Source organism: Lissotriton vulgaris, unplaced genomic scaffold (genome assembly GCF_964263255.1).
Source record: "Lissotriton vulgaris unplaced genomic scaffold, aLisVul1.2 SCAFFOLD_518, whole genome shotgun sequence".
Lineage (NCBI taxonomy): Eukaryota > Metazoa > Chordata > Amphibia > Caudata > Salamandridae > Lissotriton > Lissotriton vulgaris.
Window position 1 is genome coordinate 330,205 of NW_028243238.1, and position 27,625 is coordinate 357,829.

The 27,625-nt window shown below is 46.9% G+C and overlaps 1 protein-coding gene across 1 annotated transcript in view; it reads left to right on the top strand.

Annotated features, from left to right (window-relative positions):
* Nucleotides 1–27,625, top strand: part of LOC147668654 (uncharacterized) — a 574,419-nt gene that overhangs the window by 47,078 nt on the left and 499,716 nt on the right. The window contains exons 2-3 of the mRNA XM_086948545.1: nucleotides 19,881–19,955; nucleotides 24,324–24,440. Of these exons, the coding sequence (XP_086804671.1) occupies nucleotides 19,881–19,955; nucleotides 24,324–24,440 (192 nt within the window). The remainder of the gene's footprint in view (nucleotides 1–19,880; nucleotides 19,956–24,323; nucleotides 24,441–27,625) is intronic.

A 27,625-nucleotide genomic window follows, 5' to 3' on the forward strand; every position in this document is an offset into this window, starting at 1 on the left:
CATAAATGGAATGGGATTCATACTATAAGCGCACTATGCCCAACAGACATCAAAGCGCTGTGTCAACAGTGGAAAGGAGCAGCCGCTGAGATCAGAAGACTGCCATCATGGGAGGGAGAAAAGCCAGGCTTTCAATTACTTCTGGAAGGCTGCAAAGGAATTCAGGCTCGCAAAGTTTCTATCTGACGTGCTGACTATAGGACGCACTTCCCGGACACAGCTCTACACTACGATACAGCTAATACCGCTTTAAAGTACACCGCTGTACCTATACTTACAGGATTTTACTCTACTATGAGCTTCACCATTACACCTTAGGATTGTACATAAACCATCCTTGACCCAGCTTTTGAGGATATAGCGCATTCCTTAAACCTATTGCCCTGAAGAAGCCCATGTTTGGGTGAAACGCATTGGCTGGTTCTTTCATATGAAGCACATCTGAGAATAAAAAGACCAGAAACAACTATTTACTGACTCCTTTTATTGATGTGCTTTTCTGTACCAATTGCTTGTGCCTATCTATTGCCTCTCATCCAACCAGTTCTCGCAAAGTGAGTGGCCAAAGTATTCCACAATTTGGCTGCAGCTACTGAAATGGTGCGGCTGCCCACCTACATTTTTGAAAATTTGGAATGGTAACATTCCTAAGAGAGGATGACCTGAGTTGTCTTTTTGGGATGCACCAGGGAAAAGCTGTACTCTGTTAGAACCCGGAGCTCTTAGGGGAAGCCTAGGTCTTTAGGGTCTGTTCAGAGTGTGTTGTAATGTGTTTTTCCGCCTAACATGGACTACAAGTCCCAGAATGCTTTGAGGCGTTCTAAGGAAACCATGCTCCTTTCTGCACCAATCAAATACAGACTGGGAGGTTCATATGCCTCCTCCCTCTTCCTGGCGGTGCTTGGTTTTCTCGTTTGGATTCCTGCCTGGGTCCCGACCCGAGTATCCTTGATACTACCCTGTGCTCCCGTGAACTGTGTTCGTGTTCCTCCTTCTCCCCGAGCTAGCGCTACTCGAGACCGCGTGGGCTCACGCGGTCAAATCCAAGAACTTTCTCTCTACGGTGTTTTGGTCCGAATCTCTTGCCTCTGCAATCACCGGAATTGAGACTGGATTTCCCCCGCCTCCTAAACTGCTCACAGGTGTGGCGCTTGGAAGCGTTGCCTTGTCCTGTGAGTCTCTCCTCGGCTCCCCTGCTCCCTCGAACCTGAACGCTGTGGAAGCCTGCAGCTCCCTCGAACTTGAACGCTGTGGAAGTCTGCAGCTAACTCGCTGCATTTTGTTTGATTGAAGACAAGTGCCGACGTATTTCTTTTCTTCAAGTATTTATGTTTGTTCTAAGGTACGCCGGGTGAAGATAGCCGGTTTACTTATCCATGGTAAAAAAACGCCTACGTCTGTGAACAAGCTTTCGTTGGCGAACTTTGTTTTTGTTTTGCCTGCGCAGAGCGGATCATCATTTACCTACAATACAATTTGTTGGATTCTTCGTATTGGGAGGTGATTCAAGACTATAAAACTCTCACGTGGAACTATTTCTTTTTGTTTTGGAGAGACCAAAGTATACACCCTTCTTTTGGTTCGTATATTCCTTTTATTCCTTGGATACCTTTTGGGTTTGCTACAATCTTTGGGCAGGTAAGAGCATTGCAGCACACTCGGTACAGAAATATAGTTAAGCTCCTTGTTGTTACCTTTTTGAGTCTACTAAAGTCCCTGTTGTGTGTTTTGTTTTCTTTTCTCCTCTGCAGGATACTGCGTCCTAATCGCTTGTCACTCCTGATTGCCCTATCTTCTATTCAGGAGACCTATGGGTTTTGGTCTCTCTCTTTTTTGGCGACCACTCAAACCTGTGTGTGTATATACTCGCTGGGTGTGTGGTGTCGTTTGAAACAGAGAGGGACACTGTCTACACTTCTGAGGAAGCTGGTTTCTGCCTGGAGCTTGTTATTCGCCCGACATACTCAGAGGTGCTTGCTGTTGATGATGAAGAGACAGAAATACGATGCAGAAAGCCATATGTATTATCCGCTTCTTAGCAGGTAGCCGGTGTAGGGACTGTATGCTTTCCCTAGCTGAGAGGTGGTTTGGAACATTCAGTACCAGGCGAGCGACCAGAAGAGGTACAATATGTGTTTGCCAATTGTCCCTTATTCACTAGGCAGTCAAGATTTTTTTCTGTATTTTGACAGCCCTTCAAAACTGTGGACCAAAACCCATTTGACACCAATTACCTACTCTGATTGTGGCTTTGTATCAGCCTGTTTGCTTTTCCTAATCTGGTGTCTTTATTCATTCTTATATTAAACCAAGACCCTTCAACTGTTTTCCATGAATTTCGTTTTTTATATAATATACTTTGCCCCCTGTGCAAAATAGCCACTGAGAAGAGCCTGCCGGCATGCCCATTGTGCTCTTGGTGCAGAATTTGACCCTTAGGCCTTTTTCAGCCCCTGGTCCCAAAGAGCCTTTTGGGCATTAGCCATCTGCCATGGACGTTTGTTTAGGGTTTTCCTGGGCTCTAGGGTCACCGCATCCCTTCCTGGGGTTTTACAGGCACACATTGTATTTCATGGCCCGAGGAAAATGCTTTGTAGAATAGATTGCCACAGTAGCGCAGCTGATTTGCATATCTTGTAATATTTTCTGGCGGGAAAATCCAATGCTCTCCCAACTTCCAAACTTCGAGATGGTTTTTGGGTCAAACAGCTTCTCAGAGAGTCATATTTGATTTTTATTCAAATTTCAGGTTATGAAATTATTCACAAACCAAACAGTCAATGCATTTGTTTCTAGGCGAAAAGACCTCGCTTGGCCCATTGGTTGGCTTTCTTGTCAGTCTCATGTGCCTGCTTATTCAATGGCTTTCCTTCCTATTCTTGTTTTTGTCCCTCCATTGGAGCATAACTTCTTTACCATTCTTTTGATTGGATGGCCTGTTTTCTTCCACTGATCACGTTCTAGGAACTACTATTTATTTTTAATTCAACAAGCATGAAAGGGCATGTGTATTCTTCCTTTCCTCTATGTGTGCTGCTTCCCCCTTCAAATACCCCCCCCCCCCTGTGCACGCTCTGTGTTGCTCCCATGCTCCCTCATGCTCCAAAAACCTCCTCATCCATTGCTTTTCTCAAACGTGTGCCTTTCTTAACTTCCCTTACTGGCTCAGCTTCTCTCTTGCTCTCCCACCTACTTCCTGTTGTTCCTCCCTGTATTGACTTCTTCCCCTCCACTTCCTCTATTGTTACTCTATCCCTCCTATTGCTGCCCTTTAAAAAAGAGAAAATACAATTTTGACAGGGCCCGTAAGCTGCCATTTGCTTGCAGCCAGTGCTTTAAATGGGCTGGTCCTGTCTGGTACGTAGTACCAGCACTTTTTAATTTTGAGAGGAGGATTTCCGGGACTTGTCAAGAGAAATGCTATACTTTAATTGGGGAGTACCAGCACTTCTCAGAAACAACCCGGCACTCTGGTACAGAGTACCTGCACTTCAATGTTTCCATTTAAAGCACTGCTTTGCAGCTCACTCCCTTTTAAATTCATTCCTCTAGGCATGTTTCCTATTTTTTTTAAATTTCTCCCCAAGTGGTGTCTGTCACCTTGGTCAGATGAATATCAAAATAAATAAAATGGTGGCCATATCCTGCCTTATATTCACACATGCGTAGTGATGCATGCGTGCTCATATATCATCACAGTGGGCCACTGTAGTCTTCATCACTCTATTTTACATATTTTTGACGATGCTGTACAAAATCAGCAAGAAGCATTTCCGTTTGCTAATGCAGCGCCACATCAGCAAAACCAATAGGTCTCAAAGGTGAGACCTATTGGCTTCGCCAATGCTTGTTTCCTTTTGAAATTCCCCAAAAATAACTAAATAGATTTACAATTAAACAAAAATGAAAACAATATTCTGGACCAGATTTTGAAAGTATGTTGAGTATAGTGGAAATCTGGATAGTAGTTTTTGATGCAGACAATAGCAACATAATCTTGATGGAGCTGGAATTGGTATTGCATCATTCTGTGCACATTCGCTAAATGGCCCAAAATATTAGTAATCAAAATGCTTGCCTGCACAGAAAGAACTGAAGTAGGAGCATAGATTGGCTGAACTGATGCATAGAAAAGGAGGCCACTACATACAGTGCCTGTGAACGTCCCCAGTGGTATAAAACTATACAGGGACGTTGGCAATCGGATTTCAATGCAAAGGTATAGGTTTTTGTGATGCACTGGGTTATTGTGCTCTCTCATTGCAAGTGTAAGGCGCTCCCCCCTTCGTAGATAATAAAGCTGGGAACACGTAAATAAGTCCGTGACTGATTAAAAGTGTGTTGTGGATTGGAGAGAGACACTCGCACACATGCTTTGTCTTTGCAATAATTGTTCAAGGTATGTCATTTTTGAGAAAATATGAATAAAGTATTAAATAAAAGCGTTTTCTTGTGCACTGAACATCCCAAACATAACACTCATCTTCTGTGATACAATCATAACTCTTAACTCTATCATGGCCCAGTGTTGCACTGAGTTTTTTAAATTTTATTATTATATATTTATTTATTGGCAGTACAAGTAAAATACAGTGTACATCGCAGTGTAATATTTTTAACCTCATAGGACAACAAGCTATTGCACCCGCCCGTACAACAGGCTGGACAAGTAGCAGGACAGCTTGGTATTTAATGAAATATCTATTATCATTATTGCAAAATAATCCCCAACAACTGTCTGCACTTCAGCGAAGAGTTACTGCTCTTCCCTGCAAGCGAGCGCAAGGTAAGTTGTTTCTTTTATTTAAATTTCATTTTCCCTCGTCATCGTCTGTAGAACTCCCTCCTTACACTGCCCCACCTCTCTTACCCGCATGGGCCGCTCCTGCAATTATTTAGCAAGATGTACTTTGTTACGTTATGGCCGGAAAGGCCGAGTTTTGGCAGCTGGGCCATGCATGATTCAGTGCTGAAGGCATGTCAGTGTGTTGGGGTATCCAATCTTTTAACCAGTGTTGATTTTCATATCAAATACACACTTTTCAATGTTGGTATACATATATTAATTAACCCAAACAAAAGTTTCTAATTGAGTTGGCTGTGCTGTACGCAGGAGAGCTACTCACAGGTAGCTTGAGAGCTACCAGTAGCTCATGAGCTACTCGTTAGAGATGCCTGGTTTATAGGTATTCGAAGGTTATCACAAAACATAAAAATGGATGGAAAACGAGTATGTTTCAAGAGTAGAAAAGAGGACATTTCCAAATTTCAGTAAGTTGTAGATGTGTATCTCCGTACAGGGAGATCAATATTTTTCCTGCAGAAAAAAAGGACAAATATTTTGGTGAAAATGAACAAATCCATTAAACCTAGTTTTGTGGATTTTCTACCCTGAGGACCATTCATTCACAGGAGTAAGTTTATTGGAGAAGTACACACAAAAATCTGCGATTGGCACAAATGTCCATAAATAGTCCTGGGAAATTTGGTCCAATATTTTTGGAAATCTATTGAAGCCCAGTTTATATCCTTTTACCTTTTTCGGGGGGCGTGGCTTGGACGCCGATCGGGATGGCGGCGTGAGCTCGCAGCTCCGCGCGGAATCCTGCTAATTCTCCTGTTTTTCGGGACCCTAGGCGACCCGGAGACGACGTTCCTGGCCTCTGAAGTGTGAGGGGACAGCTGGGCGTAATCGGAGAGTCGCTGGGGGACTGCTGGCCCCGAGGAGATCGAGAGGAGTGGCGGCCGAGGTGTAGCCCGGGGTGAGAAGAAAATGGCGGCGAGGAGGTCGGACGGTCCCGAACTTCAGCCCTGAGTCCGGTTGTCGCCAAGTTGCAAGGGACCCCGCACCCGGCTGCACGACACACTAGGATTGGCGGTGCGTTGTCCTGAGACCAGGGGACGCTGACTCGATTCACCCAGGAGATCGGGGGCCCTAGTTGGCCACCGCCCTAAGACTCATCCTCCCCCCCGCAGGCCAAAGGGGGGTGACGGAACGGAGCTCGTCCACCTGACCATTGTTCCTGAGACCGCCGGCGGGGACATAGCACTGCCCGGTGCCCGGTGGCCGGCACGGACCTACGTGCGTACTCGCAGAACGGGTGACCGAACTTGTGACGCAGCGCCCTGACATGGCGGCGATCGGAGGGCCGATGCCCGGGAGCCGCGAGGGGGACTCGGCGACATCAACTCGGCCGAGTGAGAGTCCCTCCCCGGAGCTTGATCAGGAACAGCGGCTGAACCGGCGTTTGGATGCCATCCTTGAGGCGATCACCTCCACCAAGGAGGCATTGCACAATGACATTGCCCAAGTGGCCACGGGCCTGGGGCTGCTACGCGCGGATCACGCGAAGCTGGCGGATCGGGTCAAGGATCATGACCAACTGTTGCTGGACCTGAAACCATCGGTGGTGACCGCGGAGCATAGGATCACGGACATTTTGGCCCGACTGGACACACTGGAACGGAGGGCGGAGGATGCCGAAGGCCGCAATAGGCGGAACAACGTGCGGGTCGTAGGCCTGCCGGAACGGATTGAGGGGGAGGATGCGGTGGCCTATATGGAGAACTGGTTCCGCACTGTGGTGGCGCCGGAGGGGCTTACTCCGTTTTTCACTCTGGAGCGAGCTCACCGGGTGCCCGCTCGCCCGCCGGGGCTTGGCCGCCCCCCCCCGACCGATGGTGGTGCGGCTCCTCCACTACAAAGACCGAGATCTCCTCATCCAGCGGGCCAGGATGTCGGGCCCTTATGAGGTGGAGAACAGCAAAGTAACGATCTTCCCGGATTACACGCAGGCGGTCCAGAAGGATAGGGCATCATTCCTTGCTGTGAAGAAGGGGCTCAGGGAGGAAGGCATCCAGTACTCCTTGCTCTACCCGACCAAGCTGCGGATCATTATGGATGGCACCACGCACTTTTTCCAGACTCCGGACGAAGTTTGGCAATGGCTTGAGTCGTACAGAGCGGGGACGGACAGGTCACATCAAAGTCGGCGAGACCAACCCAAGCAGCCCCGGGTGAGGCAGTCACAACGCATCAGATCCCGCAACAGGCGCCAGCGGGAGAAACGGGAGGCTCAAATGGCGGCAGAGAAGAGGGATGCACTCGCAGCGACGGCGGCCATTACAGGGTCGCAACAGAACAGTGAACGGGCTGACACGGACTCGGGAGGGGAAGGCAGCAGAACAGGAGAGGAACTTTCGGAGGCGGAAAGCCAGAAGGGGCCGATAGTGACCCCACAGACTTCGGAGGTTATTTTCTGCGGCTGAGATAGAACTGGGACTAGATCGGGACTTCATGGTAGGGTGATATCCTGTTGATGGAGGGCGGGTTGCCGGGAGGGGGAGCTGTGTGTTTTGGAGGGGATGAAGTGCGGGACGCGGGCTCCGCTAGCTGGGGTCGGCGGCGACTCACCCCCCTTGGGCCCTTAAGGTCGCCTGTGGTGGAGACCACAGGGTAAGTGTGTGGGAAGTTGGTTCCAGGTTTGGATGGGGGCGGCCATTGGGTTCGTGTGCTCTGTCCTGGGGAGTGGGGTTTGGGGAATGTTTTGGTTATGGGACTGTTTGGGGGGGGCAACTGCATTGGGGGGGCCATGGACCGTTGTTATTTGATTTGGACTGTACGAAGTTGGAATGGGGACATTACCTAACTTGAAGTGCCTAACGTGGAATGTCCGGGGGCTGCGGACTATGGTGAAACGCCACAAAGTACATGCATACCTGGTACGCAGGGGGGTTCAGATTGCTATGCTCCAGGAGACTCATCTCAACAAAAAGGAGTGCGCTGCCTTGCAGAAAAGATGGCGGGGCCAGGTCTTTGGCACCACTTACTCAGCGTATGCCAGGGGGGTCTTGATCTGGGTGAGGGCGGGGATACCCTTCCAGGTGCTGAATCAAGTAGTAGATCCGGATGGTAGGTTTGTAGCGGTGGAGGGGAGGTTATATGGACGGGATGTGGTTCTTTGTTGTGTTTATGCACCGAACACTGACCAAGGCCGATACTTTGATAGCCTCTCGGGGTCCTTGGCCTCTTTCCTGGCGGGTCCGATAGTGCTAGGGGGGGACTTCAACTCGATTACGGATGTGGCTCTGGATAGGTCCCATCCCCCCCTAGTAGACTCTCCTGTGCGCAGGCTGGCCGCGCACAGGAAGGACTGGCAAGAACGATGGGGGTTGCTGGATGTCTGGAGGGAGAGGCACAGGGGAACCAGGGATTATTCCTTTTATTCCGCTCTCCATGATCTACATGTCAGGATCGATTCGGTGCTTTGCGGGGGATCCCTAGCCCCATTGATTACCCATGCGGAGTACCTGGCTAGGACTATTTCCGATCATAACCCCCAATTGGTGCATATTCAGTGGCAGAGGGAGCGCTCAGCGATACCAACATGGCGGCTTCGGCCGGAGACGCTAGAGGATTCTGTGTTTGACGATGCGGTCCGGCAAGGCATTGATAGCTATTTCGGAGTGAATGAAGGCACGGCTGCGAGTAGACCTACTGAATGGGATGCAATGAAAGTGGTGGTGAGAGGGGTGTGTTTGGGCAGGTTCTCGAATGCTCGTACGACTGTGCTGAATGACCTAATGAAAGCGGAGGAAACTTTGAGGGACTTGGAGCGCCGCAGGCCAGCTAGGCCAGATCTACAGGCCCAGTTGTTGGAGGCGAAGGAAGTGGTAGCCGCGGAGACGGAACGTTTGAGGTGTTATGACTATAGGCAGTACATTATCAGGGCACACGCAGAAAGGGACAAGGTGGGTACCCTCTTGGCCAGACTAGCTAACCCGGAACTTAGGGGCTGCCCGATTCTCAGCATTAAAAATGCGCAGGGAGAGATGGTGTACTCCCAGGCAGCTGTACTGGACCGCTTTAGGGGGTATTATGAGGGACTGTATCGGAGTCAGCTGGGAGTGGGGGTTCAGGACATCGCGGAGTACCTAGGGGGGAGGCAGCTTCCGGTCCTGGACGAGGAAGACGCGAGGGAGCTGGGTAGCCCGATCACGCTTACGGAAATTCGGGTGGCCATCAAACATATGGCCCGTAACAAGACGCCCAGGGTGGATGGACTGCCAATCGAATTCTATCAACACTATGTGGACAACCTGGCACCCAGGCTGCTGGTGGTGTATACGGAAGCCTTCGAGAAGGGGGCATTGCCTGGATCCATGCGGGAGGCCTTGATAGTACCGCTCCTCAAGCCTGGCCGGGATGCCGCGGACGTGAGGTCTTATCGCCCGCTATCCATGCTGATGGTGGACTATAAGATCCTGAGTCGCATCCTAGCCACCAGGCTGGCCCCCCATATGACGGGCCTGGTGCACAGGGACCAGGCCGGGTTTACACCCGCGAGGAGCACGGTGATGAATATCCGCCGCCTGGTGGGAATAATGGACGCCATCTTGGATGGGCAGGGAGCGCCGGCGGTTCTGTCTGTGGACATCGAGAAGGCCTTTGATAGCTTGGAATGGCCTTTCCTGGATGGAGTGCTGGAGAGGTTTGGCATGGGCGACGGGTTCCGAAGGTGGACGAGGGTCTTATATACCTCGGCGACGGCGAGAGTACGATTGGGTGGCCTGGTGTCTGCGGCGTACCCGGTGGGCAGAGGAACACGACAGGGATGCTCTCTCTCCCCTCTGTTGTTTGCCCTGGCGATGGAGCCCTTGGCGGTCCATGCGAGGTCGGGCGACCGATACGCGGGGATAGTGAGTGATGGGCTATGGCATTATATATCCCTATATGCGGATGACTTGCTCCTGTACCTAGCTGACACCTCGGGGGCATTGGTTGGAGCGATGGATCTGTTGTCTGAGTTCGGCCGGCTGTCGGGCCTTAAGGTCAATTGGGCGAAGACTTTCGTATTTCCGCTGAGAGCGGGATCGCCAGCCCCTAGCTGCGACTTGGGTGTGGTATGGGAACCCTCTTGCATCACCTACTTGGGTGTCCGCATTTACCACGCGGCTGCGGACCTTTTGGAGGGAAACATTGGCCGCTGTATCCGGGCGCTGCGGGGCAGCTTGTCTTTCTGGTCGACCCTCCCGCTGACAGTCCTGGGCAGGATAGCACTGTTGAAAATGGTGGCGCTCCCCCGCTTCCTCTATTATTTCCGAACGCTACCTGTCTGGATTCCCCAGGGGGTGTTTAGAGAACTGCGGTCAATGATAATTGGCTTTCTATGGGGGCATGGCCGCCGCAGAGTAGCCCTGAGCACGCTACTTCGCCCCAAGCTGGAAGGGGGCATGGCCGTGCCCGACCTCGAGCTGTATTATCTAGCAGCGCAGTTGCAGGTCCTTACGCAGAACGTAGCCAGGGTGTTCAGGGGACCGGAGGAGGACCGGGATCGGGGAATACAGCGCCACGTGCTGTCCTACATCATCATGCAGCAGCGGCTCGAGTTACGGGCCCTCACCATGGAAGAGCGGACGCTCCGGCTGTGCTGGCAGAGGAGCCTTCGGAGAGCGGGGGCACCGCGGCCTTATGCCCCGGAGATCCCGATCGGGATGTTGACGGCATTGCCGCACGGAGGAGATTGGTCCCCGTTGTTGGATTGGGAGGAGGCGGGGTTGCAGGTGGTGGGCGACTTGTACATAGATGGGGCTTTGGCGCCGTTCGAAGTGCTCCGGGACCAGTTCGGACTGCCTGAGGGGGGCTTCCTCCTACATGCGGCAGTTGTGGCAGCCGTGCAAAAGCACTGGAAAGAGGGGCTCTTGGAACCCGCGACGACTATGGCATGCCAATATGTGGTAATGGCGGCTGGTACATTCAAAGCTGTGACGTGCCTCCATAATAGGATGCTGAACGAAGGGCTGGAACCACTCCACGTGCTCAAAGCTAAGTGGGAGGTGAGCGTTGGCCGGCCCATACCGGATACGGCGTGGGGCCACATCCTGCGACGCACGTGGAAGGGCACTAGGAACGCGCGCTTTCAGCAGGTCCACTTCTATGTGCTCCATAGGGCCTATTTAACTCCTGAGAAACTACAGCGGTACTTTCAGGTGCCGGATGCCTGTTGCCCCCGGTGTTCGTCCCAAGGGGCGGACATGGACCACTTGTTTTGGTGGTGTCCACAACTGGGGACCTACTGGGCGGAGGTAGGGGAACAACTGAATGAAGTGACTGATAGGGAGGTAGAGTTCGACATGGCGGCGTGCCTATTGCTCTGGTTCCCGCATACCAAGCACACCAAGGTGACAAGCAAATTTATAGACCTGGGCCTGATATTGGCACAGAGGGAAATAACGTGGCACTGGAAGTCCAGGGGAGGTCCCTCACTGCGTAGATGGAAGAATGAGCTGCTGCGGTGGTCTGATTGCGAGAGTGTGCTCCGGATGAAGCAGGCAGTGAAGTTGGGGAATGAGAAGGCACTGGATGCGGCGCGTGCATGGGAGTTAGTGGTACAGGCTTTGCGTGATTCTTTGGTTGAGGATGAGGAAGGCGAGAACTAAGCCGCTGGACACCGCGGGGCGAACACAGAAGTATGGTACTACGCACTGTAGTGGACCCATCCAATACGACAGGGCGAAGCACACACCTTAGCAGTTGCCAGGGGAGGGGGGCCTTGGGGGGGTTGGTTGAAGGGTGTTTGGGGAGGGCCGGAAGCCATTGGAGGGTTGCTTGTTAGGGCCTTAGATCTACTGGGTGGTGGGCACGGAGTGGAGGGTGGACTGACTGGGTAGAGCGGCCTGGTGCGAAAACCCATAGCGCCTAGGGCAGGCCCGGCTAGGGCGATTTCATTGATTATCACGGAGATGGCTGACGGGAAGTTGTTGTGGGTGGGGGGGTAAAAGCGGATACGCAAAACGATCTTCCAGCCAGGGTCCCAATGGGACGTACACTGTGATGTGTTCCTTTTGAGCGATGTGATATGCCGCCCGGCCTCCGGGATGCGGGCTGAATGGCTGTGTACGACTGTAAACTCTTATTGGACGGGGGGAGCCCACAAGTGTACTGGCTGTCTAATTGTATCCTGTGGTTTATAACTCTGCAATAAAAATATATTTAAATAAAAAAATATCCTTTTACCTTTTTCGAAGATGTTTGTGGGTCGTCCCACACCTCCTACGTAAACAATATAGTCTCTCCTAAAACAAGTGCGCGTGTTTTAAAGCAGCCAAATATTTTACTTATGTTGAGGTAAAGAACGATTATGGCCAATCTCTAAAATGTTCGCAACAGTTTATTTCATACCCCGACTACATATGATAAAGTTCAATCAATACATTACTTGAACCCAAGTAATAAGAATGTTCTATGCAGTGCATTTTACATTTATTTCCTAGAAGATTCAGTTTCTGAATAACTCAATCTGTACAACATAAATCCAAGAAACGTGAAGGAGAGTGCATGCCTTTGCAATAGTGTTTATAATATGTTCATTGTGCCTTCCCTTTAACTTCTGTTTTCCTCACCTCAGAGGTGCCTTCCACAGACATAATGCAGTCACCAGACCTGTTGCTTGTCTTGGTTACAGAGTCGAGGACAACCTGTGTCTCCACTTAACAACCTCTGATTTCTGTAAAGATAACATATCAAACAGTATTTAAAATAGTCTCCTGGTGGAATAAGCAATAAGCGCATGCCTGAGTTAATTATTATTATTTTTTTTAATGCAACATTGATCTATTCTTAGCAGGAGGTGTGCATACCTCTCCTGACCTCTAAGTTCGCCTTTTGTTTGCTTGCCCCAGTCTCTATTTAAAGAGTTCTAACAACAAGCCTACATATCCATTAGAGCCTTCAATCACCCAGACAGAGCACATACCACCTGCCAGGCAGAAGTGACGTAGAAAGGATGCTATTGCCCTTAATTTAATCAAGTAATATTTTCTCCCTGCCCGACTGCTGGTCAGTAAGAGCAATAATTGAGGTGTAATGGGACCTAAACAATCCTGATCAATGGTGCCGCCGCAACTGCGGTTGGCTTTGCCTGGTCCAGTATGAATGCCTCTTTTAGCAATACGCAGTCCCTCATCCCTTCACAGCACAGGGCCTCCCTCAGTACCCCCCAAAGCCCCTCCCTCCTTCCCCCCCCCACCCCCACCAGTCAGGTCCTCCCTCAGCACTTCCTTCCCCACGCCCACTGGGCAAAGTAAACTTTTCCTCTCAAGTTTTATTCCACCTTTCAAGGCACACTCACACCTCATCCTTTGACATGGAGCCCAATGGCTGCCAGCCCACACCAGAGCTCTTGACCAACGGCTGCCCATAGTGTTCACAGTAGTCCACGGAGTGTCACGCTGGTCCCCTGCCTTTAACAACACGCTGGTTATATGGCTGATATCCTGATGCGCTACAGCAACACCAATAATCTTAATTCCTGTCGGTTTGAACATCCTATATACACCTAAACCTCATTGTGCAGCATCCAAGTTCAGATCTCTCTGCATCCCTGGTCCCCTTCACTGCAAGTCCCTGTCCCCTAAAACCTATCCCCCCGGTCAGTGAATTTAAAAATGTCCTTAAGAGTCACTTTAAGGAAAAGGAAAATAAAAACAACTAAAACCCGCTCTTGGATTAAAAGATTAACGTGTACATTTTATGTATATGTTAATACCTGCTGTCACCATTACACAAAACAGCTGCTTTACACAACAACTCTGTAAGCCACTCTGGTGTGTTACTCATCCTAATAGGTAGAATATTGTGCTCTTTTGTACAACATTTCTAATTGTAATATTTATGAAAGAAAGAAAGAAAGAAAGAAAGAAAGAAAGAAAGAAAGAAAGAAAGAAAGAAAGAAAGAAAGAAAGAAAGAAAGAAAGAAAGAAAGAAAGAAAGAAAGACCAAGGGATTGCCTTCCTGTATTCACCTGAACCCGGCTCTTTGGGTAATTGCCTTCCTTCATTTCTTATAATATGCATCCATACTTTGTCATCAGCAAAGGGCAGCTGTGGTCTATTGGACTCAAAATCTGTCCCAAAGCTCATAGAATGGCACAAAGTCATAACATCCCAATCAGATACACCATATGAAGGTTCATTCTGTAAATTCGTAGACGTCCATCCAGCCGTCTATGCCTGGAACACACTTCTCTCACTTACATGGAGCATGGGGAAAGGATGCTGATTTCGTACTTTATTTTCTTAAGTATACCAAGGGAGGAAGATATATTTCAAGTAAAAAACCGTTAGAGGAATGGCCAAGATTCAGTTCAAGCACTCCTGGAAAGAGAGATCATGACTGAGAGGAGAATATGGTCCAAAGAAGTGAAGAAGGGGAAATAATGCTGGGGTGTGAACAGGTGGAGTTAGCGGGTGTATGTGAGGGGAAACAGCATTTGCTTGCAACGCTGCCATTACATCGCGGTGCTTTTACAATACGGTCATACATCGATCGCGTTGTTAGTACGCAATATCTTTACATCGCAAGTCATTAGATCGACTTGCTGTAAGTTGCGCTCTAAACTAAGGAATAGTATAATTTACTATTCCAACACCTGCCCTACTGTTGCACACACTGGAGTTGGAATAGTAAATTATACTATTCCTAAATCCAGCGCGCCCCCTACAGCAAGACAATCTAATGATTTGCGATGTAAAGGTATTGCATTCTAACAACGCGGTCGTTCTAACGACAGCGTTGTAATGGAACGCGATGTAATAGCATGCATAGTAACATGCTATATTTTTGTGTGAGTACCACAAAACCCATTTTACAAACTACAGAGAGGATCATTATTTTGGATACTATGTACGTGCAGTATGTCGTGCAGTACAGCGACCCAAAAAGCAAGGTCACAAGTTGTCTCCACGGCAGCATGAACTGAGTGCTCAATCTGTTATGTTATATGCTGTTTTATACCGCGCTCAATTTCTACCGGAGTATCCTGGCACGAATAGACCGCTGGGGAACCCGTCCTGGTTTTCCCTGTGAGATGGTCCCTACTGGGTATCTCCAAGGTGAAACAAGGCATCTCCGGCGTATGTGTGGGACCGTTGTGGAGATGAGGCAAGCTAATGCCCAGAGTTGCCGAGAGTGATCCCTGGTTAGAGTAGGCATCGAGGTGAGAATTATCGAGTCCGCTGATCCTGGTCCAAGACCCTGCCGCGTTGGGAATTGAACCCTGGTCCCGGGCCGTCCTCTACTCCCGGGTCTGCCGCCTCTAACCAGTGAGCCACACCACTCCACAATCTATAAAACAATAATTGCCGGAGTCCAAAGTTTTGGTCAAAAGCCCACTCTCAGTGCTCTGAATATCGGAGGTGCCAAATACCAATACTGCCCAGTCCAGAATCCACCTTATGCCTGTTTCATCTACCACCAGACACCTTCTGGCCCTTCATCTCACTCTTGTTCTTTCTTCTCTATCCCTGCTCTCTCCCCTTATTGTCACTGTTTTTCTGTCTTCCGCTTCCTCCTTGTTCCCCTCCAATGTGTTCTCTCTTGCTCTGGGTGAAGCTGAGATGAGGAAAAATAAGAGTCGGTCCTCAAAAGTGAGTGTTGGTGGGCCCCTCCGGCAAATTAAGCACTGCATGAACTTTTCAGGCAGCCCTATGATTTAGGGTGGGAGACCTTTCAGAGGCTGGCAGAAATAAAATAGAAGTCTAACTACTCTGATAGTGCCGCTCTTGGTTGACTTCAGTGCTTACTTTGTGGTAATAAGAGTGCTGGTGCCCCGAAGCTCCACTCAGAAGACAGCGGGGCATGCAATTAAACGTCGGCATGCCGAATACCAAAGCTGGTAGTCTTTAATCCACAAACAGACACACTCCATTTTCTCGCTATTGCATGTACCTGCTTTCTCTCTTTATTACGATGTTGCCGCCTTTCTCTTCCTCTGTCTTTCCGAGCTGTGTGCTTTTCCCTCTCTTGCACTCAGTAAATATCTGAGGAGGGAAATGAGAGACCAGAAATTAGTGTCAATGCCTCCCGCTGGCATCAACAGGCTCAAATTAGGCACTGGTGCGCTTGCACTGCACTTTATGCAAGATACATCTATGAGGAACTTATTTCCTACACTACTGTAATTTTGAAGCATTTTCTCACGGCATTCACTCGATGAACCTTGGCTTTCTAACACAACTGAACACATTAGAAACACTGGGGCATATTACCAAGCAATAGCGATAATTATCACTATTGCTTGGTTAGAGACAAAAATTTACCGCTGAGCTGCGGCGATTTTTACCGCAAATAAACCTTGGTATTACCAAGGTTTATTGCAAATGCGATAAAAATCGCCGCAATGCATGAATATCGCTGAAAAGTCAGCAATATTCATGTATTACCGAGCTAATGCTCTTAGCCATGTTATCCACCTCCCATTGGATAACATGGCTCAGAACTGCTCAGGGCAGGTGTTAGCTTTTGGAGATATTCGCGCTTAGCGCGAATATCTCCAAAAGTTGGTAATAGGAGATAGCGATGTTAGCGACTGTTTTCAGTCTCTAACATCTTGGGACGCCCACTTTGCATGTCATTAGTGATAAATATCACTGACATGCAAAGCGGGGCCCAAGATGGTCGCAATCTCCTACTAGCTGTCGCTAACTGGTGTTAGCGACAGCTAGGTAATAGGGAGATAATTTTATCTCCGCTTTCTTGGCTTTTAAAGCCAAAAAAGCGGAGATAAACCCCCTTGATAATATGCCCCACTGTCTCATACAACAACTACATTCCAACCTACAGTGCAAACACCACCGCACATTGGCCACATATGTTCTGATACAGGCGGAGAAGCTTCCATCTTCCTTGAAGGGCTAAAAAACAAACTCTCGCAGCCCCACTTGTACCGAAATCCCTGCTGGCACGAATCAAAGAGTCAATCAATGAATCGAGTGAATGTTCATCGTCTAACATTGATATTTTCATATACTAATAATTGTTCTTCGCCATACCTAGTTTAAGGTTGCAAAAATATTTAGCGTCATGTTTTTTTTAAAGGAGTTTATCTCGATTTGCAATTTCGATGTAAAGTGCGGTGATACCGCTTCCATCTGCTGTGCTAAATAAAAATGTAAATAAACAAACCACGCGAAGCCAAGCAACACATAATAAAGCGGCCCCGGGAATTTATTATTACGCCAATTGACTTGTCAAATTGTCAACTTGACAAGCACTGCATGTGGTGTAACACTAGTACTGGGCTACCACAGCAAAAACAGAAGCAGCAGGCGAGAAACAAGAAACTCCCAGTCTGCGGTATATATAAAATCTCGGATGAGCCTGGTGGGAACACACTTTCCTGTCGGCACACAACCCTACAAGGAGATACCAGTGGTAGATGTGCACTACAAAAATAGAAGTAACATAAATATTGTATTTCAAAGCTGATGGAAACTCTCGAGAAACATATACCTTTTACAATATAGACTGGTCTATCCTCACCCGCTCCTGAACAACTTTCTGATTTTTCCTCAATGAATATCCCAGCGTTTTTTTTTTTACTGTATTGATTATGTAGTTAATACTTCTTATTTCACCTGTTGGTGAGGATTGAGTAATGACGACACAATGTTTTTATTCATTGCACTTCTTAAATCATCATTTTAAAATCATTTTACATAACAAACTTGTACAATCTTTTACGACTTTTAAAGAAATCAAATAAAAGTATTATTGACTGATTGACATATACCTCTATTGCTTTTTTTAATTTTTCTAAAGAGGTACTGTTCATCTAACTACTTCTTTTCTTTTAAACACTGTTCCTTTGTGGCTCTGGAAGTGGCACCTTTGGTCAACCAGGCCCAATTGCTAGATTGAAAGCCAGGGGAGCTTCACTCAGCCAGTTTAGCTTCATGGCCTCACTCTCTCAATGCTCTCACCCCCTCTCACACTTTCCAATCTCAGTGATTGCGTCACAGTCTTGTATGTTTTGCTAAGAAGAGGACAGAAAAGCAGCAAATGCCTCTAACTTCAATTCTTCGCACCCAGAGCCAGTAGGGAATCCAGCAGCACGCATTACTGAACTAAAGAAACAGACTGTATCAGAGACAGAAACATTATTTTTCAAACTATTACCGTGAAGGCAAAATAAATTCCCATTGTTAGGCAAATAGATTTTTGTTAGCTGGCTTCGTTTTTGTTTTCATAGGCATTTGATGGCTTTGGTGCTACATAAAAACAGCATGAAACTAAGCTAAACAACGAGCGCTCCAGTCATTAGGTAATGTATGGAAGTAAAGTCAATCCCTTCTAGTGAGCGCACGTGTCCATGTTAGGCCGGTGTAGTGAAACACGGTGTTCTGCATGTGCTTGGTCTCTTGATGCTTTAGGGTTCTTGCGGGGCAGACTGAGGTCTGTGGTTTGTTGAATCACAGAACAGTGGCGTAGCAAGGTCAGGTGGTACCCTGTGCGGAAAATTTCTTGTCACGAGCCGTGCTTTGTTGCGTTTGTTGACTGAACTAAAAAGTTTCAGTATGTATTTTGTTGACTTGTTGAGGTTAATTCATTGTGAGACGAACTTATTAAACTCGTTATAAATAATATTATTTTTCCCCCCCAAAAAGTGTTGAGAGCCCAATTTTTTTTTCTTTATTTTAAAAACGCATATTTTTGCCATTTTGTCCCCCCCTCTCCCCTCAGTGATGACACCCGGGGTGGCCCGCACATACCGGACCCCCCTTCCTACGCCACTGTCACGGAATAGAGATAGGCGAACTTCACCGAAACCATGTGTGTTTGAGCAGTGTGAGCTTTTGGTGTTTGCTGGAACCCCCAGTGAAAGTGATTGATCACGCAAGCTTTCTTAGAAGCTATATGGATGTCTGTCAGAGTTTGGTCCTGCTGTCTATTCTGACAGACCTTCTGTTAGTGAGCATGTTATCAACTCTATGAACTTACTGTCCCCTGGTCTTCCATTCTTTTCTTTCCTAAACTTTCCATATTATAGTGATTTAGAATCTCTTGTCCTGGTGACATCCTGTTGTGTTGTGTCCCCTGCTCCCCTGTCTTCCATGCCTCTTGGTATTTATTCCTTGGGTTCGTTATCTATAGTGCGCTCTACACCCAAGTTTTCGGCTTGGCTCCTGTGGTTTGAAGTTTCCCTTCAGCAGGGCTCTCCTCATGTGCCTTTGCGTCTTCCTGCTGGACATGGAACACAGTGGAGGCCATTCCTACAACAACCAGCACCCACACCCACTTACTCCTGACCGCTATGTCCAGCTCTTAAAGCTTTCACAGCTGGTTTTTCTCCTCAAAAAGGATCTGGGTTGGTATGACTGAGGGTATCAGTCTATTTATGTCTGCTGATTCGTTTCACCTGAAGACTGGGGCATTTGCACTGATCAGCTGTGAAAATTCCATGTTCATAAGCCCCCCAAAACGCACTCCGCTTCCGGTGAAGAGGATATTTCTATTCTGCTCCCTAACTTACTGTAGAAGCCATTGAACATGGTACATTGTTCGAGTCCACAAAACTCTACGGTGAATACCTCTGAAGGGCCATAATTAGGTCTTACATAAAGGTACTCAATCCTAAAAGAATCCCTTTACGTGGCGGCTGCTTGCTGCTCGCTGCCAAGTAAGGGTTGGTTCCCACCTCGCCATGAGCTAAGATCTGCCTAGACATGATATCCTTTTTCGGTCATAGCACAGAGTTTTGGGGTCAGTCTTTCCTTCTCCTCACTATCACATCTAGTGTATCTCGGTATGTCTTTAGGTGTGAGGGGTCTTGCCATTAATTTAATGGCAATTGTCGGGGAGATGTTGGTTGAGAATTTAAACATTGGATTTCTAGTATCCTATGTTGCTCTTGTGTATCATTCATTGCACTATTTTAATACAGCCATGCTGCACCCAATGAGACCAGGTTGGGAAGATCTGCTTTTTATAAAATACCGTTAATAATATAAAACCTAAACATGCTCTTAGGCAAACATTTGCTATGATTGGTAGCTATATGAAAAAAGTTCATTCATTTACATGATACTGTTTTTCCTACTAGGATGAATACAAAGAATCCATTGCTTTCCCGCCAATATCCAAGAAGGACAATGCAAGTTCGTCAAGCAGCTTGATAGTAAGAAAACTAACTGTGTTTCTGTTTGGCCTCATGTTTCTTATTTATTGTCATAGTCAATACATACTTGTATATCTTGCGCTAGTGTGGAGTGACAGCATCTTTATTTAGTCCCGGCTTTGACTTTCAAAATGTATCCATCGGAGCCCAGAACATGAACAACCATGGGAACCAGCGCCTGATTATATGTCCCACTAGAATTGGGGGGGGGGGGGTTCAAATTATGCACCCACTACTTACTGATACCTCTGATTGTGGTAATCAGCAGACGTGCAAGTTGAAACCAGTATCCATGTTGCACCCCTACATGGAGATTTAAAAACGTTTGCTCAACATTTCGTCCACCCTAAAAGTTCACATGCAAATTACTTGCATTTGTAATCCCATTTCGGGCTAAACTGTAATTTGCAGAAGAAGTGGGCTTAAAGATAGAATTGGACTTAAGACCTAAGCATTTATGAGTTATTGTAAATGGATTTGTGTTGCTTACGACCCCTGACCAGGTGTTATTTACAAGGTTTTCATAGGACCAAAGGCTATTTGACTGCAGGCAGAAACAAAGGTAACTAGGCCTCTGGAGATCCAAATGTTTTAAGCCTTCTTTTGAAGTGTGATGCTCTTGAACTGTTTTAAACTAAACCTCTCCAAGATCGAGGTAATGACTACAAAAAGCTCCCATGATGCTTGAGACACCAATTAGTGGCTATCTTCTATGGGGTCGTATTTGTTTCTGCTAAAAAAGCTAAAAATTCGGGAGTTATGTTAGATTCTCTCTGATCCCTCATATTTCCGGAGTGGTGAAAATGTGTTGCTACCAACTAAGGCCCGATTATTTTCCGATATGTGCTGTAATTTCTGTTTCTGCACACATCAGAACTATGAGTTTTGCACTTTTTATTGTACCCAGTATATATTGGATGCTATATAAACTGCATTCCTGGCTACATTTCGGCAGGTTACTCATGCCAAAATTTAAAGGGGGAAAAAGGCCCAGAAAATACTGGGAAATGCAGCAAGTTATGCCCCATTTTTTAAGTTTTGTTGATTCCTTTCTTTTCTTTTCACAATATTAAAAGTTTTATGAAATCTCAGACACAATTGAGACCCTACATATGATTCCCTTTGACAAAAGCAGTGCCTTTAATACATTCTGTTTTCCACTTGTACTGTCTGTGTTTTTTCTCAGGTAGGATAAGAAAATCCTCACCTAACTTTACGTTAACTTACATTTGACTTATATTCCTCCATAAACTATTGGTCACTTCAAAATTCAAGAAAGCAATTTGGGGTGGCAGATCTTTTAGCATACAAGGACCAAACCCCTAATAGCTCAAATCTCCCACCAGATTTGAAGCCGGAGAGTCCCTTCTCTTCTGTTTCAACAGCAAGGCTAAAACCTGGCTTTTTCAGACTCTGAGTTAGTTTCCTTTTCCTGGGCTGCCATCAGTTCATTCCCTTTTGCATGTTAGCTGTCAATCAAATAAACATAGTACACTTTTTACAATGATAACGTTTTACAACCCACCTAGCTTTACCAGACCTGTGGTTGGCGAGTTTTCAATGGCACTAAAGCATTGTTGTAGCACGCTGTCATTTGCTGACAGCACACTTAACATTGAAATAGGTTCTACATCTGCACAGAAATACAGTTTGACTGATAACACAATATTGCACACAAATGATGTGTGGAAATCTGTTTCTGTGAATATTTGTGCACCACTAAGTAAAGTGTCTTGATTTGATCTATTAAAATCTTTGTTCCATCACACTTCAGAATTACAAAAAATAGGTTTAATTTTTGCTTTCCTAGCTGCTGAATGCATACAGATCATATGCAGGTATTTACACTTTGTTGTGTGCTACACAAAAAGACAGTCTACAACCTTTCTTTTCAAACACGTGTGCCCCAGAAAGATTGTCACATAATTCAATTGACCTTTCTTTCTCTGGAAGCAAAGTGAGAGGATTTTGTAAACGCCAATCCCCATGTTAAAAAAGCAGCAATTTGTCATAAGACATAGGGCCTGAATTAGACCTTGGCCTGGAGCGGCCAGTGCAGGTAAGAGCGGTGGGGTGGTGGGGGTGGGAGTGGTGGGAGAAAGTGGAGGTAAAGTCGACAGACGACGAGGTAAAATAAAAAAAATAAAAAAGAAAACTACACATAGCCGACTTGGGGATGTGGCGAGTGCCAGGTTGGGTTTTTCTTTTTTACATTTTATTTTACCTCCCGCTCACCCTGGCCCTCACCCTGGCCCCTCTCCACTGCTCTTACGTGCACGGGCTGCTCCTGATCTTAACAGACGGGTTACTCTGTCACAATGGTGAACGATATCCCGACCTCAGAAATTGAAATCCCATAGAATATAATGGAATTTATATTTCGGTGGTCACCGTTGTGACGGAGTAACCTGTCTGTCAAGGGCTAAATCAGGCCCATGGCCAGAAATCTGACATGTGTCTTTGAAGCGCAGCGCAGGTGGCACAATAAATACAGAATTTAAAGGACAACTTAATTTTTTTGCTTGCACTTCCCCAACCTACCAAAAATCGGCTCACGGCCCACATTTTGGGAAGCACTGCTGTATGGTATGGGGTGCGCTCTACAGGAAGCCTTTTAAATTAGAATAGAGAAGAGTCAAAATAGTGAGATAATACTTGCAGAGAAGGTACTGCTCACTGCCGCATAATTTGTCTTTCTGTCCTTGTAATTTAGTCAACCCTACTGAATAATTTGTGCCTCCGGTGCCAAATAATTTCAATCGACCTGATTTCACGGTTACTTTTATTTTTACAGTCAATCTTGTATTATTGATGTTTTGTATGTTTCATATGCTGTTGACTACTTTTGTGCTTTTCAAAATACTTTGTTGAAGCAGACAGTTTATGTATGGCCCATACACAATTTGGAATATCCAGCCACATGCAGGCCCCATTTCACTGAGACCTGCTCCTCTTTCATATAACACTGAAGATGTCTTCACCTGGCGAAGGCTGAACCCCAACTAGTCATCTGCGTCAGTGGCCTCACTGAGCCCTAACGCGGCCCTGGTGCCATCCTCACTGCACTGGACTCATGACCTCTTCTTCATGCATCCTGACCCTGTACACGTGGACTCCTCTCCAGCCCCTGCATGCTCTGAAAAGTGCTTTGAAAAGCACTTTAAGCAACATTTAAACTCAAGTCAAATGAAATATAGTAACTCGGATTACATGGAAAATGTGGATTTGTGCTGTGATCTCCATCTGTGTTTTGCTACCAACAACAAAGTGCCTAGCCCTAGGTAAGATGGAAGCAGACAGGACTCCTCACTGGGTTTCTCTCGTGGAGTGGGACTGGAATTTTAGGTGCCAGCGCAATAGCTCATGGCCATGGAGAACCCATTGCAGATAACCGACAGCACCATTTGTGTAGCGAGGGGCATTCATTTTGCTGTGGGAGGTCCATCTACAGTCCTCTGAGCTGAGACCAGCCGGTCCGTCATTATGACATCTGCGACTCCAACATGCAGACACACATGTTGGTGTGGTTATATCATGGCTGACATCTTGAGATGGGAATCTGAAGAGCATACCTGTCGCTGGACCATCCCCAGCCAGCACAAAGCCCCCAGTCAATAGCCTTGGCCTGGGAGAGCATTTCCTCAGTTTTGAAAAACTGTAACTACACATGGCCAATATTTAGTTCTCTAGGACTCTTTCCCTAAACTGTCAGCATAAAAATATGCGTAGTAACTAATTAAGAAGTGATTATTCTGAAGGGGAATCTTTACCTTAAACTTTGGTCTTCCTCTTTGCAGGAAGATCATTCAAATTCTGCCAAGTCAATTCTCTGTGTAAATGTGGCTTCCATTACACAGTTTACATTTAACCCTTTTCTTCCTGTGTACATTATCAAACGCATGCCACTGTGAACCAATCTCTGTGTAGCACATTCTAGAATTGTCAACCTCGTCCCACGTTCTGAGGTCAGACTTCATCTCTACCACGACATAGGTTTCAATTCAGGGTGACCAGATCTAAGAACAGGTCATTTAATGTTCGATTTGGACAGAGTCAGCTACCTGAAATCCGAGTTACGTTTTAAATAACCAGACATGAAACATAATGTAACCCTCGTTTTGCATGTTTTGAGGAATTCATAGAAAGAGGGAGTTGGAAAACGATTACTCGACTTTCATATTCTCCTTTGCAGTTGCACACGTATTGGAGAATGACATGCATTAATACTGTAGATGAAGTAGAATAAGTTGCATATACATCTCTATTTCGTATGGTGGTGGAATGATAATTAGTTTTGTGATTTCTTGAATGGAATCTGTGAAGGACTAGTCCAACTGTGCATCACATTTTCACCTTCCCTTATCATAGCATAGAAGCCTGGTTTTACAGACACCGCCCAGAAAGGTGCAAGAGATGTTTTTCTCACTGCAGATTTCCAACTCTCATAAATCACTGTCCAAGCTGGCTGACTTCAAAGAGTCCGGGGTGAGTCGCCTTTTCAATAAATTGATATAAAGGTTTCCTAAGTATCTGTGATGCCACTGAAAATGGACAGCTTGAGTGAATCTTTAAACTATCTAAACCGTCCTTGTTTTTACCATTGTATAATATGCTCCTGCAAATGTCACGTTTCTCTCTCGCTCTCTCTCTCTCTCTCTCCCTCTCTCTCGGTCACTCTCACCTTTCTGTTTAGTCCATTCTTCTGCTGATTGCTTTGCTTGTTGACTTGTTTGTGGCATGTACTTTATTGCATTGGAGAGATAGGTAGATTGGAAACTTAAAGTGGACCTTTTTATTTTTATTGTCTTATTTAAAAAAGTACATATTGTTTTGAATGTATTTGTTGATTTTCAAGGCAATTTCGTAGAAAAGGTCAATTCTGGACAGCATCACGATGACAGCTGTTACAGAGATATTATTGATTGATAACAGCAAAAAGGGGAGGTGTATACATGTTCATTGTCCTCCATTGCCATGAGTTTTATTTATATCTTTGACATCATCATGACCCATTCCCATGATTCCTCTGTTTACCCTGATCGTATTGAACGGATTACGTGTAAGCAATTCTAAGAAGTCCACACCGGTCTTCAGTCCTGGGGCAACAGCACTGCTCATAGCGTCCATTCCCATAGACTGCAACTCAGAATCTTCATTTCCTCTCGGCCTCCTCAGTGCCATTCAACTGATGCACATTTTAATAGAGCTAGGACCCAGCCTGAAAAAGACAGGCTACTCTCCTTTCCAAGCAAGAGCTTATCTTTGACTTAATGGTTGTTTCCCCTTTTAATGAGTGGGCATACCCATGTTTAATGTACCTGTCCATTATAGTTGGAATACTATATATACCATTGGAACACAAATCATTTGCAACCAGACAGCCACTTGTCAAGTGAAAGAAGGTTACTGTTAGAAATAAGATTCTGGGTTGGCTGAGGTATGCATCCAAGCCGAGGTGGAACCACCACTCTAGTTTGGATAAGCCAGATAACCTGTGTTCACCCACTGGTAGCTTGGCACATAGCAATCAGGCTTATCTAAAGAGGCAATGTGTAAATGCAACACACACTACTAGTGACACAATGAATACACCACAGAAAGACCACACAGGTTTAGAAAACCAGGTTAATATATTCTGAACAAAACAAGACCAAATCGACAATAATCCAATGTATAGCAGTTGAGATATTGAATTTTAAAGGAACAAATGCAATAAAGCGCTCAGAAGCAAGTAGCTCTAAAAAGGTTACTTTAGGTCATGCTGTACCGTGGCAAAGTCAAAGTTTGGGCTGACCGTGCTGCATCGCCAACCAGCTACAGGACCCACTCCAGACTTAGCAACAGTAGGGAATGCGTTGGGCTTTGGAGGTTTTAGATTGACTATTCCCACTCCAGTCTAAGGGCTTTATTTGAGTCTGGTGGTCCACAGACCACCAGACTAAGGGGGCCATGGCAGTGGCGGTCTTCTGACCACCTCATTACGAATAGGGCAATCAAGCCACCCTGGAACCACCACAACCACCAAGTCAAGTCAAGTCAGAAAATGTATATAGCGCGCTACATACCCAGAGGGTCTCAAGGCGCTTGAAGAGGGGTGGGGAATTACTGGTCAAATATCCACGTTTTAAGTTGCTTTCTGAATGCTAGGTGGTTCTGAGTAAGGCGAAGGTGAGTGGGAAGTGAGTTCCAGGTTTTAGCTGCCAGGTAGGAAAAGGATCTACCGCCCATGGTGGTTTTGTTGATTCGAGGTACAGTGGCCAGGGCTTGGTTGGATGATCGTAGCTGGCGTAAGGGGGTGTAGAAGGACAGTCGAGTTTTGAGGCATTCTGGTCCGATTTCGTAGAGTGCTTTGTGTGCGTGGGTTAGGAGCCGGAAAGTGATCCTCTTATTGACGGGGAGCCAGTGGAGGTTTTTCAGGTGACCAGAGATGTGTTCTTTGCGCGGGATGTCTAATATGAGCCTGGCTGAAGCGTTCTGGATTCGTTGGAGTTTTTTCTGGAGTTTAGCGGTAGTACCGGCGTATAGGGTGTTTCCGTAGTCCAGTCGGCTCGTGACCAGAGCGTGGGTGACCGTTTTCCTAGTTTCGGTGGGGATCCAACGAAATGTTTTTTTGAGCATGCGAAGAATGTTGAAGCAGGATGAAGAGACGGCGTTGACTTGTCTATTCATTGAAAGTGAGGAATCCAGGATGACGCCCAGGTTCCGTGCGTGGTTCGTCGGGATGGGTGCTTTTCCAAGGGCTTCTGGCCACCAAGAGTCGTCCCAGGCAGAGGGGGAGGTGCCTAAGATAAGGACTTCTGTTTTATCTGAGTTCAGTTTCAGACGGCTGTGTTTCATCCATTCGGCTACTTCTTTCATTCCTTCGTGTAGGTTAGTTTTTGCGGTGCTAGGGTCGTTGGTGAGTGAAAGGATCAGTTGAGTGTCATCCGCGTAGGAGATGATGTTGAGGCTGTGTTGGCGTGCGATGGCCGCGAGGGGGCTCATGTATACGTTGAAGAGGGTGGGACTGAGTGAGGATCCTTGGGGTACGCCGCAGATGACTTCGGTGGCCTCTGAGATGAATGGTGGGAGGCGGACTCTCTGGGTTCTTCCGGTGAGGAACGAGGTGATCCACTCCAATGCTTTTCCTTGTATTCCGATGTTTTTGAGGCACTGTAGAAGGGTGCTATGGCAGACTGTGTCGAAGGCTGCGGAGAGGTCAAGGAGGATGAGGGCGACTGTGTCTCCATTGTCCAGGAGAGTTCGAATGTCGTCTGTTGCTGCGATGAGGGCGGTTTCAGTGCTGTGTTTGGCTCGGAAGCCGGATTGTGAGGAGTCGAGGGATTTGTTTGTTTCAAGGAAGGCGGCGAGCTGGTTGTTGACCGCTTTCTCGATGACTTTGGCCGGGAATGGAAGGAGCGAGATGGGGCGGTAGTTTTTGAGTTCGGTGGGGTCAGCTGTGGGTTTCTTCAGGAGGGCGCTGAGTTCGGCATGTTTCCAGCTTTCCGGGAAGGTGGCGGAGTTGAGGGAGCAGTTGATGACATCTCGAAGGTGAGGTGCTATGATGGAGTCTGCTTTGTTGAAGATGTGGTGAGGGCATGGGTCGGTTGGGGATCCTGAGTGGATGGAGTTCATCAAGCGGATGGTGTCCTCAGTGGAGATTGGGTTCCAGTCGTTGAGGGTGTTCAAGG